We start from the raw sequence: 17,915 nt of genomic DNA on the forward strand, positions 1-17,915 counted from the left end.
GAGGGCGGGGGAGAGGGTGTGGGGGGAGGGGGTGGATGTGGCGAACCTGCCGCCGAGCTTTACCGAGGATAGTCTGCTGTTGGGCGATGGAGAGGCGCTGCCATTGTCGGCGGTGTTGACGGGAGAGACGGGGAGTGGGGAGGGGTCGTTTCAGCCGCATACACAGGCGTGAGTTATGTCGGAAGGATGCAATACCGAGTTGGGTTTTTGACAGGTTTGTTTTCGCGGGTGTATACGTTTTTGAGACGTGATCAACCCGTCTCTTGCCTTTTCTACTACTTGCTCTTCTCCCTCTCGCGCTTAAACCTCTCCACCCACTCGCTCTCCCCCTCCCCCTTTGGCAGCACGTACAAACTCAAAATCCCATCCTTCATCACCAACCCATCTCTATCCTTCACCCTATCCTCTCCCTTCCCCGTATCCGCCTCCTTGAACGCTTGATCCATGACCTCTCTCAAGGACAACTTTTTGCCCAACTTCAACAACCTCCTCTTGCGCGTCTCGGCGTACACCTGAAGGTTTTTATCGTAATACTCTGCCTTAGTATCCCAGGGAAGAGAACCACGGGAGGTGGAGGGGAAGATGTGGGAGAGGTAGGTGGAGAGGGGAGTGTCTTCGTGGTAGTCCGAGATGAAGTCGGATTGGGAGTGGAGAGGGTAGATGAGGAAGAGGGGGAGGATGAGTGGGGTGCGGATGGCGTCAGGTGGTGACCAACTCGCAGAGAGGGGAAGTGCGGGATCGGAGGGGGTGGAGGAGAGAGCCTCGGGATCGAAGTGAGCTGGTTTCGGGTTGTCCGGTGGTCTTGGCGTAGTTTCCAACCACAACCCTCGGACGAGCAATGCCTGGTGCAGCGTCTTCTCCAGCAAACTTTTCCTCCGTTCTCGTTCCACTTTCTCCTCTTCCCTCTTTTTCGCCGATGCCAGGTTTGATTCCGCTTTCCTCTTCAACACCCTAATCGCCTCATTCTCGGGATTCACCTCCAAACCCAACGTCGCACATTTCACTGCATCCTCCTCCCTCCCCAACGCAATCAACGCCCGCGTAGCTCGGTAGTACGCCTTTTCGTTCCTGCCGTTCAGCTCCAACACCCTGCTCGTGTCTCTCAACGCCATCCCGTAGTTCTGCAGTTCCAGATGACATGCTGCCCGGTTCGCATGCAGAGTTTCGGTGAGCGCAGTGTCGGTGGGGTTCGATTCGATGGCCTGGGTGTAGAAGCCGAGCGCCTCGCGGAACCGTTTGGCGGTAAAGTACTCGTTGGCCTGAGTCTTGAACTGCGCGGCTACTTCGTTGGGTGAGCCGTCGAAGGCGAGCGATTGGAGTGCTTCGAGGGCGACGTCGGTGGAGTCAGAGGAGGAATTGGGGAGATCTTTCATGAACAGGGGCACGGAATCCCATGATTTGAGCGTGGCATCCAGATCCCGTGGTGCAGAGGAAGACGAGGTGGAAGAGGAAGAGGATGGGTCGTAGGAAAAGTCTCCTGATCGAGGTGGAGGTTTGGGGAGCGGAGCGCGGGGAGTGGTCGATGCAGGGCTGGTCTCCTCGACCGGTTCGATGACGGCCATGGTGAATAGTGTGGTCGATGATGGAGTTCGAAGTGACAAAGTTGGAAGAAAGGAACGCCGTGTGGAGCAACAAACGCTTCTTTTTTTGCAAAATCAAAATCTTCGGGTGGAATGTCCCGAATTCCGAGTCGGCTCCTTGTCCGCCTTCTCGACAAAACGTTCGGGATGACTGCGATGCTCACTATTCTCTCACGACGGTCTCGAATGCACACACTGACGCTCTGAACACGCTTCCGAATCGGCATGATCCGTGGTGTGAATGGATTGATTGACTCAGCCTTGTCACCGCCTCGCCTTTGGCATGGGCACGAAAGCATCGAGGGGAGACTTGCTCATTTCCCTGCGTGCCCTTTCCCTCTCTGCATCCTCGTCGTTCCTACCCGCTCTTCTCGCCGCCCTGCGATCCATCGCCTGTTGCAGCGATTCCGGCACCTCCGCTTCCTGACTCTGCGCCGTCGTCGGATCCAATTGGCCTTTGGCAGTGAGTCTAGCCCTACTCGCGGCCCACACATCCTCATCCGGACTTCGCTCCTGCTCCAACCTGCCTCCCTCGCCTCTCGCTTCCTGCCTCACCCTCTCTCCAGCCTGCTCCTCCACCCCCTCGTCCACCACCGTGTTCGTCGGCACTTTTCCAGCCGCACTCTCCACCAGCTTCTGCTGCGCTCTCAACTTGGCCCCCTCGTGCTCGTCCAACCTCGCCTGCTGCTCCCTCTCCCTCCTCTGCTGATCCTCCAACGCCAACTTTGCCGCGTTCGCCTGCGTCAAAAGGATTCGCTCGCGGTCCTTGACCAGCTCTTCGATGGTCGGAGCTTCTCGTCTGGTGTGCCGCAACCACATGACCCACTGGACAGGGATGGAGCGTTGGTCGTAGTCTCCCAGCTCGCGCTTTTCGGCCCATTGGATCGATCGGCGTGTGTGCCGTGGATCGAGGGAGCCGGAGAGAGAGGGCAGTTCGAGGTACGAGTTGCCGTTGAGGTCCGAGCCGACGATGTACTTGGCGTTGCCGATGCGCAGCGTTTTGGCGATCTTGGACAAGATGCCTAGGCGAGAGGTTGTGGGCAGCATTGTTGCTTGAAGGCAATATACGAGGCAGCGTTGTGATGATGTGAGAGGATGGTGAGAATGCCCATCGCTTGATCCGACATGTCGATCTTCCTCCACCTGCTTGAGGTGTGTGACTTCTGGTGCTGACCAAGACTCGATTTAATCCACACAGAAAATTGGGGAACGAAAAAGAAATTATTTATTGACGCAAATTCGCTCGTGATCGAATTGAAAAATTAAAGAAAAAAAGTGTTGTTCTCGCAAGAGAGCGCGCTGCTGCTTCGCGCAGCGCAGAGCAGAGGAGAGCAGCCACGCACAGGTCAACCAACAGCTTCCAACAGCGACTGCGCAGAGAGGTGTGTGTTGTTCTCCTTTCCATTTGCTCTTTCTTCTTCTCAGACCGTCACGTTACTCTCTTCGGCCACACCGACAAGGCCCTTGTTCTGACCAGACACGCATCGTCCTTTCCCTTCTGTCCTTAGCTCCACCACCATCATCTCCGCCGTCGACAGTCTGAGCGCGACTCGATTCGCAAATCACCACTAGCCATGGCGTCAGCCGCTCCTTCTCCAGAGCATGTGCAGCTCGTCTGCAACCTCCTTGCTCAGACGCTCAACCCGGCCGAACGCAAGAACGCAGAGGATCAGCTCACACAGGCGCAATCACAGCAAGGCTTCCTCCAGATCCTCATCGCCGTCATCCAGAACGCAACAGTGCCCAGCAACGATGCCGTTCGTCTTTCGGCTGCCATCAAGCTCAAAAACATCTGCAAGACCGCTTGGGACCAGGAATCAGCAGAAGAATCGGCCGTAGCCACTCCCGTCCACGAAAACGACAAGCAAGCCCTCAAGCAATCAATCGTCCCCTTGCTTGTCTCCATCTCTACAAACACCGACGGCAGACCTCCTGCTCCCACGAATGTGCGATCTCAATTGGAAGAGGCCATCGCTCTGGTCGCCGAAAAGGATTTCCCGCACGACTGGCCCGACCTTATGGATCACCTCGTACCCAAGCTCACCAGTCCAGATGATCAGCTCGTTCTCGGCATTCTGCGTACCGCCCACACCATCTTTTACAGGTATAGACCCGCTTTCCGCAGCGATGACCTTTACAGCGAGATCAACTACGTCCTCGGCAAGTTCGCCCTCCCGCACCTCGACTTGCTCAAACGCACAGATCAGAGGCTGCTCGATCCTGCCACTCCCTCCTCTGCTCTTCCCGTCCTGGGTCAAGTCATGAATATGACCCTTCAGGTGTTCTACGACCTTTCCAGTCAAGACTTGCCACCACAGATCGAGGACAACATGGCTCCCATCATGGAGATCTTGGCACGATGGATCTCGCAATCCCGTCCCGAACTCGACGCCGACCCGGATGAGCCTTGTGCGCTGCAAGAAATCCGCAGCAGCATTTGCGAGATTGCCGAGCTGTACGCGAAGAGGTACCTCGACGTCTTCAGCCAGCTTCCCGCATTCGTGCAGGGCATCTGGGAGATGCTGGGTTCGTGCACGCTTTCGCAAAAGTACGACACGCTCGTCTCCAAAGCCGTTGGATTCCTGTCCACCGTAGTGCGCATCGGCAGTCAGCGCAGCATGTTCGAATCGCCAGAGACGCTCGAGCAGCTCTGCAGCGCCATCATCCTGCCCAACATTGCCATCCGCGAGGCGGACGAGGAGCTGTTTGAAGACAACCCCATCGAATACATCAGGAGGGATCTGGAAACCAGCATGGAGACCGATACCAGGAGGAAGGCCGCTTCCGAATTCTGCAGGTCGCTGATGGAGTTCTTCGCGCAGCAAGTCACCACCATTGTCGGCAGATACATCGGTCAGTACCTCGAGCAGTACCGAGCCGATCCGCATGCCAACTGGAAGCAGAAGGATACCGCCATCTATCTGCTCACCTCCATCGCATCCAAATCGTCCACCGCGCAGCACGGTGTCACTTCGACCAACGAGCTGGTCAACGTCGTCGAGTTTTTCAGCGAAAACGTCCTCACCGACCTCCAGTCGAGCGCAGACGACTCTCCTAGCCCCATCCTGCAGGTCGATGCCATCAAGTACCTCTACACATTCCGCAACCAGCTCACCAAAGACCAGCTCCTCTCCGTGCTCCCGCTTCTGGTGCAGCACCTCGAGAGCTCCCAGTACGTCACCTGCTCGTACGCGTCCATCACCATCGAACGCATCCTCTCCCTCAAACGCGATTCCACCCTCCTCTTCACACCCACCGACGTCCAGCCTTTTGCCGAGAACATCCTCCTCGCGCTCCTGCGCAACATCGAACGTGGAACCACACCAGAGAAGCTCGCCGAGAACGACTACCTCATGAAGTGCCTCATGCGCATGCTCGCCACCGTGCGCCAGTCCATCGCGCCCGCGTCGCAGCTCATCCTCCAGCACCTCGCCAAGATCCTTGGCGAGATCAGCAAGAACCCGTCCAACCCGCGCTTCTCGCAGTTCCTGTTCGAGTCGATCGCCGCGCTCGTGCGCTACACCGTATCTGCCGATGCGTCGAGTCTGGAGATGTTCGAGCAGGCGCTCTTCCCGGTGTTCACGATGATTCTGGCGCAGGACGTGGTGGAGTTCCAGCCGTATGTGTTCCAGGTGTTGGCGCAGATGCTGGAGCTGCACGGTGGGGAGGGGCTGCCCGAGGCGTACTCGAGTTTGTTGGTTCCGATCCTGATGCCGGCGTGCTGGGAGAACAGGGGGAATGTTCCGGCGCTGGTGAGGCTGGTGAGGGCGTTCTTGTCGAAGGATGCGAGCAAGATCGTCGCGCAGGGTCAGCTGGGTAGCATGCTGGGGATATACCAGAAACTCATCTCGAGCCGAGTCAACGAGCTGTTTGGTTTGGAGCTGCTCGAGACGATCTTCGAAAGCGTAGATGCAGCGAGCTTGGAAGGGTACAAACGCGCGGTGCTGACGCTCTTGCTGACGAGGCTGCAGGAGAGCAGGACGGACAAGCTCGTCAAAGGTATCATCCACCTCGTCGCGAGCATCTCCATCACCAAAGGCGGGGATTACGCCGTAGGCGTATTCGAAGCCGTACAACCGGGTCTGTTCTCCCAGATCGCCCAGGCGATCATCGCGCCCGAACTCGCCAACGTCGCTGAACGACAGAAGAAGGTCGTCGTCGTCGGATTCACCCTGCTTTTGCTCAAAGGTGGGAGGGCGAGCAACGATGTTTTGCCGGCACTGTTGGGTGGAGTGGTGAAGCTACTGTCGAGCGCGAGTTTGCTCAAGGAAGATGGGCAGCAGGAGGAGCTGGTTTTCGCCGACGACGAGGGGGGGAATCTCGGGTACCAGACCGGGTTCAGCAGGTTGGTGGCGAGCGAGACGGGGAGGAAGGATTTGACGAGCGGCGTGGTGCAGGGGAAACAGCTCAAGGAGTGGTTCGCGATCCAGCTCAAGGGTTTCAGGGCCGAGGTGGGCGAGGATGCGTGGAGAGGGGTGTGGGGGGCACTGGATGCCCAGGTGAGGGAGGGTTGGGAGCGACAGATGGGTACGGTGTGAGAAGGTGCAGGGGACGTTGGCGAGATGAATTGAAAGGAGCGTTTCTTCAGATTCTTTGTGCAATGACTGGGTGAAAAGGCTCTCTTGACAGTGAGGATCGCGCACCGAGTTCAGATGGTCAGCTCTGTCCGGTCAGACTTGAAAGCTTTGATGGCTGCGACGAGTTGGTTCGTAAGCCACAATCAACGGCGGGTCCCGCGCGACACACAAGTTGATGAGAACACACGTGGATGCCAATGCGATTGCTATTTCGTGGACAAATGCGAGAATGCCATGTTGCGTGAATCTTTACAAGTACAAATCTGTGCGCGACTGCAATTCGAGTCAGGGACAGGGAGAAGACATGCTTGCTAGGAAGGAGTCATGACCTGCGACTGGATCTGATCGATGGCCAACCAGTGATGATCCTCGAGCGCTTCACCGAAGAGGTCTTCTTCGTCCTGCTCGTGCTGCTGCGTCGCGTGCTGGCGGTCTGCTGGACGCTGCTGGGCTTGGGACCCGCTCGGCATCGTGTCTGTTGTGGTCTGACTCGTCGAATCGCTGGCGAGCGTCGCAGACGAATATCCATCGAGGGCGTGGATCGCCCTCCCCGAGGTGATGACGAACCTCAACTGCCTGACCGCTTTCTTGTCGCCGGTCGTGTCCAACATGGTCGGACCGAAGGGATTCATCACCACCGCCGCTTTCCGCACCGTCGTCATGGTCATCTTCTTCTTGCCGTCGGATTCCGCAACTGTCTCTGTTGACGAGGACCCTTCTTCTCGGGGCAGACAGATTCTGCCTCTGGTCTTGGAGAGGAACAGGCGGACGTTGATCAGATTGGTCCACGTATGACCGAGCTGAGCGGTTCGCGGATGGAGCGTGTACAGCGGACCGTCGTTGGACGACCGCGATTCGTCCAGTGCTCGCGCACCGATGGCTTCCGCTAGAGTTGGGGGAACCGACGCCAGGAGTCCGCTGACGAAAGCTGACTGGGAAGCCACATCCATCGCCAACGGCTGATCGTACAGTCCTGCGTAGCTACTGCTGGAGGAGGCTTGCTGCTCTGAAGACGATGCGCTGGGATCACTGCGTCTGGTTTGGGAGCGATGCAAGCGGATGCGATCGGCAGAATCGAACACAAAGCGTCGCGCGATCTCCTTGTCGACGCCGAAAGCGTCGCTGACATGGTTGAGAACCAACACCGCCCTTTCCTGGCTACCCTGCCTCGGCGCCGACGGCTGCTGACCAGCAGCGATGCGTTTCAGCGAGTCTGCAATCTCCACAAGCATCTTGGAACGCTGCACGAGCGAGTCGATGTCGGTTGCTGCCACCGCGTCCTCTTGGAACAAAGACGGTAGGTTGTCGATCACGACCAATCCAACATCGGAAGAGGTCGTCGGGCCAGCTTTTCTGGAGGATAGTCTGCTGATCAAACCGGGCAAGCTGTACCTCAGAGCATGTTCGAGCGCTTCGATATCGGCGACGCAGGCCACATGAAGATTGGCGAGCACCCGTTCGCGACCGAGCTCTTGCGCTCTTGCGAGCAGTGCACGGCGTTCCAGATCGGTATCCTGCGAGCTTTGCGTGTCCCCAGCTGTCGAAGGATGCTTGCGGTCGAAACGCTCTTTGATGGCAAAGCTGGTCAGCTCGAGAGCTCGATTGACGATCGAGTGGGCTGCCCTCTCGCCTCCAGACGTGATGTAGCACGTGCCGAGACCGGTTCGTGAGCAGTTCGAGGTGTCCATACCGCAGCCTTGCAAAATCTCTTGAAGCGTGTCAGCTTCGTCCATGCATCGCTGCGTAGCCGCTGCTGACAAGCTGTCAGAGCTCTGATTGTCGGCGGGAGGCAAAGGAACTAAGCCCAAAGCAGCAAAAGTGCATGCTTGGATGGCCATCTGCGTTTTGCCAGAGCCGCTTTCGCCGACGATTTCGGTCAGCACAGCTGAGCGGAAGCCACCGTTCAGCAGGTCATCGAGGTCTTGAGATCCGCTCGAAAAGACGTGTGTTCCGCGACCTAGCGCCAAAACATCTCTTGTGATCATGATTTGTCCGACGTCGTCATCAGAGTTGAGGCTGTGCTCTTGGTGACCGCTGTCATCTGCAGCGATGTGTTGGACATGGGCGCGACGAAAGGTAGAAGGGGGCTCGACATCGTCGTGCATCATGGCATCTGCGTCGTCGTGGGTGTCGCTATCCGAGCCGGAGTCCGAGTCGTAGAGGAAGCGTTCTGCACCGGGAAAGTTGCCGTCGTATCCTTGCGTCGGCGGTACGATAGAGGAAGATGGAAAGCTGGCATTGCGTGCGGAGACGTCGTCCGAACCATCCGAGTCTGAGCCATCTGTGGATGCGGCGTCGTTGCCGTCGGCAGCGGCGGTGGTATCAAAGAGGTCCTGATCGAGCTTAGGCGGGGGACGTTTTCCGTTGAGAGCATCGAGCACCGAGACGGGAGAAGGAGCGGAAGCGGTAGCCACTTGTAGCACGAGGAGGTCGACGTCTGCTTGAGAGATACGCAGCGCCTGCTGAAGCTGTTGGGGCTGGGCAAGCAGAATCTCGTCTGTGCTGAAGAGCTTCGCGCGACGACAGCAGGCCTTGATGCGTTTCGAGATCCAAGGGACGTCGGCGATAGCGAGACTGGTCATGCTTTAGCTCATGGGAAGCTTCGAGTCTGGGACAGTCATCGACAGCGGCGACTCCGAAGACGAGGCAGGGTCAACTGGATAGAGAGATGAGATGCTTGAGGGAGGATGCTAGAGCAAATGCCTCCACTCGACTCGCAGTGTGGCGCAGTTGAGCCACTAAAAGTCGAGAGCTGAGTCGTGACGCCAAAAGGAAGACATGTGCGTGTGCTTGTGTTGGTCAGGTGTTGGTCTTTTGTCTTGCTAAGCTCAATTTACGCGACGGCCGCGTGCGAAACAGTTGTCTTTCGTCAGATCGGATCAGTTTCCGAGATCGGGTGAAGCCGTGGCGCGATCGACACGCCTTTAGCTGGCTGACGTTTGCGTCGCCGAGTGCAGCGGACCTCCGGTAACGAGATGGGTTGCACTTGGCCTCATGTTCGCATCACAGCGGGTCCGAATCAAGAAAATGTGTCAGCCTAGCGGGTGACCCGCGTTCATGGTCGGCAACGTCTCCGGCGGAAGAGACACGTGTGGAAACAGACACACTATCGACTACAGACAGAAGCGTGGCATCTCCCGAAAACAGGTGCAGGAAACAGTGTCAGGAAACCATCTTGTGCGGACAAAATGTCGACGTCGGGGCCTTCGGCGTACAGCTAGTCCTTCCTCCTGCTCGACAGGTTCGACGTGCTGTCGACGTGGTTTGCGACGTCGATGCTTCTCGTTGGACCGTTGGATTGCTGCACAGCCGCATTCGAAGGACGCCGGATAAAGCAACCCTTTCGAGACTGCTCTGAAGCTTTGGCTGCAGACGCTCCAGGTGTCGAGTCGATCGATTCGCAAGGCTTCGGAGTCCCGATCCTCTGGTTTTCAGATTCGAACACGCGCTTGCTCTCTCCGAATGTGCCTCGAAGGATTCCCTTTTTCATTTGTGTTTCTCCTTTTCTTCCGGGAACCGTTGAATTTGTTCATAATATTTTGAGAGAAGGGTGCTGGCTGTGGCGCGATGTCGATCCTCTGTGCCTCTCGAAACTGTTGGTTGTCAAACCCGAGGTGAAATGAGTGTATGCAGCTGCCAAACGTGTCGGTGCGTGTGTATGCGTGGCACAGAGACTGGGAATCCAAACTGGCATCTCGCCATTCGCCTCCCGACTTTTTTGTGGCAGCTGCACACACAGAGGACGAATTGACTTTGTGCCGCGCGCGTTTCGACGTTTCTCACGACTGGGATTGTCCAACACCAGACACAAGCACAGACACACGCAGTCGCTCATTCCTCGCTGTCAAGTTCATCTCGATTTCCGTCCAGCTTGTTTTCTTCTTCTTCCCCCCACCACCTTCCCACCCCACGTCGGCGATCCTCTCCTTTTTCCCCTTCGCCTCAAATCATCATGTCGACCACCGAAGTAGAGACGCTCGTCATTGGTGCTGGCCCTACCGGTCTCGGTGCTGCCAAGCGCCTTAACCAGCTCGTAAGTGTGGCAACCAATGTCCAACGGTGTCGACGGCAGCTTTCAGAATCGCTGACAACGTCCTCACCTTCATCGTGATGCTCCTCTCTTTCCATTCTTTCAGAACCACGGTCCATGGCTCCTCATCGATGCCAACAAGGAGGCCGGTGGTCTCGCTTCCACCGACACCACCGACGAGGGCTTCCTCTTTGACGTCGGCGGACACGTCATCTTCTCCCACTACCAGTACTTTGACGACATGATCAACGAGGCTCTTCCCCACAAGGACGACTGGTACGAGCACCAGCGCGTCTCGTACGTCCGCTCCAAGAATGTCTGGGTTCCTTACCCTTACCAGAACAACATCTCAGTCCTGCCCGTCCCCGAGCAGGTCAAGTGCATCGAGGGCATGATCGATGCTGCCGAAGAGCGTGTGCGCGCCAAGTCGCCTCCCACCAACTTTGACGAGTGGATCATGCGCATGATGGGTGAGGGTCTCGCAGACCTCTTCATGCGCCCTTACAACTTCAAGGTCTGGGCTGTTCCTACCACCATGATGCAGTGCAAGTGGCTCGGCGAGCGTGTCGCCGCCCCCTCGCTCAAGCTCGTCGTCTCCAACACGCTCAACAAGAAGGTCGCCGGCAACTGGGGTCCCAACGCCACCTTCAAGTTCCCCGCCCGTGACGGAACCGGCGGTATCTGGAAGGCCGTGGCACGCACGTTGCCCCAGGACAAGCTGCTCTTCAACAAGCGCGTCAAGACGGTGGATGCCGTCGCTCACAAGGTCGAGCTCGAAGACGGCTCGAGCATCAAGTACAAGCACCTCATCAGCACCATGCAGCTCGACTTTATGATTGACAATGTCAAGCTCCCCGCCGAGGACAACCATGCCCAGCTCAAGGCCGCCGTCAAGGAGGGCCTCGTCTCGTCGTCGACCCACGTCATTGGTATCGGTATTCGAGGCTCGCTGCCACCACGCATCGGCGACAAGTGCTGGCTCTACTTCCCCGAGGACGACTGCCCCTTCTACCGCGCCACCATCTTCTCCAACTACTCGCCCTACAACTGTCCTCAGGCCGACGTCAAGCTGCCAACGCTCCAGTACGCCGACCCGTCCAAGGGTACTCCATCCAAGGACGCCAAGGAGGGTCCTTACTGGTCGCTCATGATGGAGGTGTCCGAATCGCACCTCAAGCCCGTCGATGCGCAGACGATCCTGGCCGAGACGATCCAGGGATGCATCAACACCAACCTGATCAATGCCGACGACGAGATTGTGTCGACGTACCACCGCAAGTTCACACCCGGCTACCCGACACCTTCGCTGGGACGCGATGCTGCGCTCGCCACGTTGCTGCCCGCGTTGGAGAAGCACGACATTTACAGCCGTGGCCGATTCGGATCGTGGAAGTACGAGGTGGGCAACCAGGACCACTCGTCGGCGCTCGGATGGGAGGCTGTCAACCGTGCGCTGCTGGGCACTCCGGAGCTGACGCTGCTCAACCCGGACTGGGTCAACGGCCGACGCAACCACGAGCTGCGTCTGACCAACTAGGGTGTCTGCCGATGATTCGCACGTTGATCGGCTTCTCCGCTCACCCGCTCCTCCCCACCGCCAGCCATCTCGCGAGGCATGTGCGGTTGTACCATTGTCGGATGCATTCACCGGATACATCACATTACATTACACTAGAAGGAATCACTTTTTTTCGTTGGTCAAAGAAGAGCCATCAAGGCGATGCGGGCGTGAACTATGTGAGCGTGGTATGTGGTGCAAGAGACAAAGCTGTGGCTGTTGCGTGTCAAGGGAAAGGGGGAGATTCTTAGCAGTAGCGACACGCAATGTGGCAAAGCGAGCAGAAGTGGAATTATGCAAGCGGAAGACTGAGCGTACTCTGTTTGCAGCGGTGCACTAGTAGTAGTGTTGTGGGAGTCGCGAGCTGGCAAGCTTTGTCAAGTTACTGAGAAGTGAGAAGACTCTGAAATGGGAAGAACGGGAGAAACGACGATCGTTCCTGGTCTTGCTGCGTTTGCGGGGAGAATGTTTTGCAGCTCCGTCTCGAGCTCTACCGAGATTCCACCGATGCGAAGCCTTCTGCGCCGCTCGGGCTGCAAAGAAGAAGAATTGCTGCGCGGGACAGATACATTGTGTGCCAAGTAGTGGAAAATTGAAGGACGTTTACTGTTCTGCATCGCCGACTTGGATGGTATGCTACGGTCAAGCCGACTCCTTGATTGTGAGGGTGTGGCTGCTGTGAGAGCTCTTGTATGTGTGAATCTTGCGTGTGGAGTAAGTAGATTATCGGAAACGGTGAAGGGGAGGCGGACAGGCAGCAGCCAGGCAGTCCCGAGTCGGGCTCTTGCCGAAGCAGCAACTGTGACTTACGAAAAAAAGGGCAACGAGGTGAGTGAGCACTTTGAGGCGTTCGCTGATCAGTGCGCTTCCCGATTATTGTGTTTTCGAGCGCCAGAAAAGTGATTTCGGATTGGCTTTTCAAGGCTTGCATGCACCCTGAGCGGCGCCTTCCTGCCGAGCGTTTGTTGGTCTTGTCATCTCAGCGACCTTCCATCACTCATCACTCGACGGCAAGGCACTTGCTTCTCTCGAATCGTCCACCGGCTTGCTGCGTGGCTTTCACCTTCGCTCTCATCCGCTCGAGTCTCGCAAGCCGACTCTGTAAGTGTGCCTCAAGGGAGGAAGAAAGGAGTCATCATGCTGTGATGTGATTAAGCACGCCGCTGACACTTCCTGCTCGTTGCTCATCCACTTGATTCCTTCGGTTGCTCCCTTTTCTCCGTCTCGAATGCGATCGATCAGCCTCGCGCGCTGCTACAGACATTTCTCTGCAACCCTATCGTCAGGTGCCCCTGCCTCGATATCTCGCTCGCTCTCTCGCCCCCAGCAGCGCTCCTTTCATTGGCCGTTGACCGTCTCACTCATCTCTGAGGATCTTCTGGCAACCATCAGCCTCCTTCCAATCCCAAGCATGTCCTTCTCTTCTGACAAGGGCAGCCGTCGTGGCTCCATCTCGCTCGCCAGCAAGCGTCGAGGTTCTGGAACCGAAAAGCTCGAAAGCCATGTAAGTGCCTACCCCCTCTCTCTGTCATTCTTTTCCCTCTCCTCGTCTTCGGCCCACGTCCCGCTGCTCTACTCCTCGCAGCGACGTTCAGCTTGCCATCGCGCCCAGAACCTTTTTCTACATCCACCATCATCGTCCGACACATTCCTGGCCACGGACCGATCTAATATCCCATCGAAGCAATCGATCCGCGCACCATTCTGCAAGGCAATCGAAACACCTTTGATTGGTTGCACGAGGCTGAGTGCCAGCCTATCAACTTTCTCCTGGTCGCTCCACCCCTTGACCTGCTCCTCGACGCGCTGCATCCACCAGCCCTCCAGACCACACCTGGCGAAAATGACTGCTGTCGCTCATACACTCATGCCCTCTTTGCCTGTGGGCAAAGTTTCTCGCCTCGTAGGAGGGGGCATCTCGTACATGGAGCGTGCGTTGCTGACGCTCAACTCACTCACACCTGATTCGCTCACCAAACAGATCGCCTCGTGGCACACCAGTTCGCACAAGCATGAGGACAACCCACACGCCCACGAGGAGCAGCTCAAGCAGACCTACGAGCGCTTCGAGAAGCTCTTCACCATCACGCCCCAACGTCTGCGTATGATCACCGACCGCTTCGTCGGCGTGCTCGAGGAAGGTCTCCAGAAGGATGGTCAGACCGTACCCATGCTTCCCGCCTACGTATTCGGCTGGCCCAGCGGCGATGAGGTCGGTTCCTACCTGGCTCTCGATCTCGGTGGCACCAACTTGCGCGTCTGCCACGTCGTCCTCAAGGGAGCTGGAAAGTTCGAAATCACTCAGTCCAAGTTCCGTCTCACCGAAGAGCAGAAGCAGTCCGAAGGCCAGAAGCTCTTCGACTTTTGCGCCGACTGTCTCGCCACCTTCATCAAGGATCACTTTGGCGACCAGAACGGCGACGTCATCCTCGAAGAGGAGCTCGCGCTCGGCTTCACTTTCAGCTACCCGATGGAGCAGGAAAAGATCGACCACGGCAAGCTCGTCCGATGGACCAAGGGCTTTGGCAACCCCAACACCGAGGGCCGCGACTGCGCCGCCATGTTCCGCGAATCGCTCGACAAGTTCAAGCTGCCCGTCAAGATGGTCTCGATCATCAACGACACCACCGGAACGCTCATCGCCTCCAACTACGTCAACCACGACACGAGGATCGCCTGCATCTTTGGTACCGGCTGTAACGCCGCCTACATGGAGCACATGAAGGATATCCCCAAGATCAAGCACCTCGGCCTGCCCGAGGACGAAGAGATGGCCATCAACTGCGAGTACGGTGCCTTCGACTCGTTCAAGCACGAGCACATGGCCGAGATCCGCACAAAGTACGACGAGTACATCGACCTTCACTCCAACAAGCCGCACGAGCAGTCGTACGAAAAGATGATCGCCGGTCTCTACCTCGGCGAGATCTTCCGCCTGTGCATCTGCGACCTGATCGACGAGGGCATTCTCTTCCTGGGTCAGAACACGTACAAGCTCGAGAAGACCAACGTCTTCGACACGGCCTTCCTATCGCTCATGGAGTCGGATCCCACCGACGAGCTCTTGACGGTGACCGGTCTCTTTACGCACTTTTTCGGCATCGACACCACGATCGAGGAGAGGCAGTTCTTCCGCAAGCTGGCCAAGCTCATCGGTACACGATCGGCGCGTCTGAGCTCGTGCGGTATTGCTGCGCTGGTGACCAAGATGGGCTACCTGGACAAGGGGTGCGGTGTTGGTGCCGACGGCTCGCTCTACTCGAAATACCCTGGATTCGCCGACCGCCTCCACCAGGCGCTCGAAGACATCTTTGGCGAAAAGGGACGCAACATCAAGACCTACCAAGCCGAGGATGGTTCGGGTGTAGGCTCGGCCATCATCGCAGCCATGACCAAGGCGCGCAAGGAGGAGGGCAAGTACGTCGAAGTGTAAAAAAAAGTGGTACGTAAAGCAGCGCTGTGTGTTGTATCGACTGCTGGTTGGCGAGAATCGCAAAAGTATCCACAAGTCGACAAAAAGCGAGCTGTGATATGGCATGCGTGTGTGGATGTGAGCGTCTTTGGATCAAATCATATTGTTCTGCAGTTGAGGTGAGAGGGTTGCCAGATGCTTTGCGGGCACAAAGGGGATAGATACCTTGCGCAAGCACAGAAAAGGTACTGTGCAGTCTTATAGTAGTACTCGACGACCGGCGGCAGCAGCTGGTGCACGACGCTCTCTAGCAGTCCACGCTGACTTGTAGCTCAAGATGGATCGGCTGGTGTTGCAAGCGATCGAATGGAGCCAAATGCCGAAACGAGGCGAGCGTTGGCTCGAGAAGACGGTGGAAGAAAATCGGTCGGCCACTTATTTTGCCGCGCCTATTGATTTTGAGGTGGGTTCGTGCGTCGGAATTTCGGGTTGGAGAGAAAAATACATGGTGGAGATTGCCGATCGCGCGTGGCCGGCAATGTCTGGGATGCGGAGAAGTCACCGGTTTGGGAGAGAGCTGTGCGCCAACCAAGGGGCAGCCAGCCAGGCACTCGCCCCCTCCCGCACGCACACTTGCCGGAACCTCTTCTTCTCAAAGACCCTCGTCTCGCTTGTGTGTTTGCAAGACTCTCACGAGCAACGACGATGAGCTGGAAGGTATCGTACAGCATCATCTCGGCGAAAAGTGCGCACCGCCGTCGAACCCCACCCAGTCTGAATTTTCGGTCCTTCGTGAGAGAGAAAGTGTGATTGTGATTGTATGCTTAGCAAAGGCTTAGTCGATGCTGCGATCCATCGTTAACCTAGAGCACGCACTCGCGAGCGGTGTCTGAGCTGAGTCCGAAGGAAGCTGACAATGTGTGGTTCGTGCCTGAACAAGACTGATCGACCAGTCAGTCTGACGGCACGATCGAGTTGGCAAGGGTCCAGCTGTGGCTGAAGTTGGCTCGCAACACGCCGGGCGCTCGTCTGCCCGGCAATCTCATCTCGGAATTCTTTGCTCGAGGGTTTTGGCGGCGCCGTGTGACAAAGTGACACAGAGGTGCATGCGACCCAGCGCAGCAAGCACCAAAGCACCAAGAAGAAATTGGTAGGTGACCGGTCTCTCTGCTGCGTAACCCACTTTTCGACTGTCCCCGCGTTCGGTCGGACCTTCCGCGTGTTGCTGGATTTGACCGTCACCGCCTCCGCCGACGCTTGTTGCTGACGCTGACGCTGGCGCTGCTGCTGCTGCTCATCGGGGCCAGCCCGAGAGCATTGTGCTCACACGCTAGTGCTCGGAAGATCCGCCACCGTCGACCGTCGCCTGTGCACTTGCGCCCGCTGTGGCTGTCCTTGTATATAATACCCTTCTCCTCGTCAGCGCTGTCAGCAACTTTCCCACCATCATCTCACCAAACCGTTTTCACATTTGTTTTCTCAAAATGTAAGTGGAATCATTCCGCACCTTTGACAATCTCCTCCGCACCGGACGTGCTGCTGACCACGCTCGTAGGCGTTTCGCTTCCCCTCTCCGAATGCATGCTTCCCTTGCTTTGCGCAACATCAGGCCTACCACTCACTTCAAGCTCAACTCTGGCGCTTCGATCCCCTCGGTCGGTCTCGGCACCTGGCAGTCGCCCAAGGGCGAGGTTCGTGATGCCGTTGCCCACGCCCTCAAGTCCGGCTACCGTCACATTGGTAAGTATCTCCCGCCCAAGCACAATCGCCCGCGTCCTTATTTGGCAATCGGAGCTAACCACGTCGCATTTCCGCCTTCTTTGTCGTGCACCTGATTTCTCCCCACAGACTGCGCCTGGGGCTACCAGAACGAGGACGAGGTAGGAGAGGGCATCAAGCTCTCTGGTGTCCCCCGTGAGGACATCTGGATCACCTCGAAGCTCTTCGAATTCCACCACAACCACGTCCGCCAGGCTGTCCAGGACACCCTCGACAAGCTCGACGTCAAGTACCTCGACCTTTACCTCATGCACTGGAACATCGCCTTCGTCCCCGAGGATGTCCCCGCCGGCCAGCTCCCCCGCGACTCCAAGAAGGACCCCGCTACCGGAAAGCACCTCCTCGACCTCGAGACCACCGAAAACTTTGTCAAGGTCTGGGCTGAGCTCGAGAAGCTCGTCGATGAGGGTATCGTCAAGAACATTGGTATCTCTAACTTCTCCATCCGCCGCACCAAGGAGCTCCTCAAGTCGTGCCGCATCAAGCCCGTTGTGAACCAGGTCGAGCTCTCCTTCACCTTCCCCCAGCCCGAGCTCGTTGGCTGGCTCAAGAAGCAGGACATCCTCCCCCAGGCTTACTCGCCTCTCGGCTCCACCGGCGCCAGCCAGGCTTCGCTCAAGGTGGTCGACGAGATCGCAAAGAAGCACAACGTCCAGGGTGCCAACGTCCTCATCTCGTGGCAGGTCGCCCGTGGCTGCAACCCCCTCCCCAAGTCGGTCACCCCTGCTCGTATCGAGAACAACATCAAGCTCATCGACCTTTCCGCAGAGGAGCTCGACCAGCTCGAGAAGGGCGCTGTCGCACAGACCCCCAAGAAGGTCTGCGACCAGTCCGACCTCGTCGTCCCCTCGTACGATATCTTCGAGGCCAACAACCCTACCAACAACGACAAGGTCCAGGCTGCCCAGGCTTGAACCTACAAAAAGAACCTACACCAACATGTGCTCTCCTCTCTCTCATATATATATATATATATATA

General features: G+C 57.3%; 8 protein-coding genes across 8 annotated transcripts; 5 read left to right on the top strand and 3 right to left on the bottom strand.

Annotated features, from left to right (window-relative positions):
- Positions 1-275: 275 nt before the first annotated feature.
- Positions 276-1,562, bottom strand: PHSY_005415 (hypothetical protein; the record flags this gene model as incomplete). Its single annotated transcript, XM_012336024.1, has 1 exon — positions 276-1,562. One exon carries the CDS (start codon positions 1,560-1,562, stop codon positions 276-278), a length of 1,287 nt encoding a protein of 428 aa, XP_012191414.1.
- A 282-nt stretch (positions 1,563-1,844) lies between these two features.
- Positions 1,845-2,627, bottom strand: PHSY_005416 (possible mitochondrial Complex I, 17.2 kd subunit; the record flags this gene model as incomplete). The annotated part of the gene is made up of 1 exon (XM_012336025.1): positions 1,845-2,627. One exon carries the CDS (start codon positions 2,625-2,627, stop codon positions 1,845-1,847), a length of 783 nt encoding a protein of 260 aa, XP_012191415.1.
- Positions 2,628-3,154: 527 nt separating this feature from the next.
- Positions 3,155-6,118, top strand: PHSY_005417 (hypothetical protein; the record flags this gene model as incomplete). The annotated part of the gene is made up of 1 exon (XM_012336026.1): positions 3,155-6,118. The coding sequence occupies one exon, from the start codon at positions 3,155-3,157 to the stop codon at positions 6,116-6,118; it is 2,964 nt and encodes a 987-aa protein (XP_012191416.1).
- A 350-nt stretch (positions 6,119-6,468) lies between these two features.
- PHSY_005418 (RAD57 protein) lies at positions 6,469-8,739 on the bottom strand (the record flags this gene model as incomplete). The annotated part of the gene is made up of 1 exon (XM_012336027.1): positions 6,469-8,739. The coding sequence occupies one exon, from the start codon at positions 8,737-8,739 to the stop codon at positions 6,469-6,471; it is 2,271 nt and encodes a 756-aa protein (XP_012191417.1).
- A 475-nt stretch (positions 8,740-9,214) lies between these two features.
- PHSY_005419 (hypothetical protein) lies at positions 9,215-9,490 on the top strand (the record flags this gene model as incomplete). The annotated part of the gene is made up of 1 exon (XM_012336028.1): positions 9,215-9,490. The coding sequence occupies one exon, from the start codon at positions 9,215-9,217 to the stop codon at positions 9,488-9,490; it is 276 nt and encodes a 91-aa protein (XP_012191418.1).
- A 619-nt stretch (positions 9,491-10,109) lies between these two features.
- On the top strand, positions 10,110-11,724 carry PHSY_005420 (UDP-galactopyranose mutase; the record flags this gene model as incomplete). The annotated part of the gene is made up of 2 exons (XM_012336029.1): positions 10,110-10,190; positions 10,294-11,724. The coding sequence occupies 2 exons, from the start codon at positions 10,110-10,112 to the stop codon at positions 11,722-11,724; spliced, it is 1,512 nt and encodes a 503-aa protein (XP_012191419.1).
- A 1,249-nt stretch (positions 11,725-12,973) lies between these two features.
- Positions 12,974-15,178, top strand: PHSY_005421 (likely hexokinase; the record flags this gene model as incomplete). The annotated part of the gene is made up of 1 exon (XM_012336030.1): positions 12,974-15,178. One exon carries the CDS (start codon positions 12,974-12,976, stop codon positions 15,176-15,178), a length of 2,205 nt encoding a protein of 734 aa, XP_012191420.1.
- Positions 15,179-16,734: 1,556 nt separating this feature from the next.
- Positions 16,735-17,850, top strand: PHSY_005422 (aldo-keto reductase; the record flags this gene model as incomplete). Its single annotated transcript, XM_012336031.1, has 2 exons — positions 16,735-16,897; positions 17,006-17,850. 2 exons carry the CDS (start codon positions 16,735-16,737, stop codon positions 17,848-17,850), a joined length of 1,008 nt encoding a protein of 335 aa, XP_012191421.1.
- Between the last annotated feature and the right edge of the window lie 65 nt (positions 17,851-17,915).

This window comes from Pseudozyma hubeiensis, assembly GCF_000403515.1.
Source record: "Pseudozyma hubeiensis SY62 DNA, scaffold: PHS50, whole genome shotgun sequence".
Classification (NCBI taxonomy): domain Eukaryota; kingdom Fungi; phylum Basidiomycota; class Ustilaginomycetes; order Ustilaginales; family Ustilaginaceae; genus Pseudozyma; species Pseudozyma hubeiensis.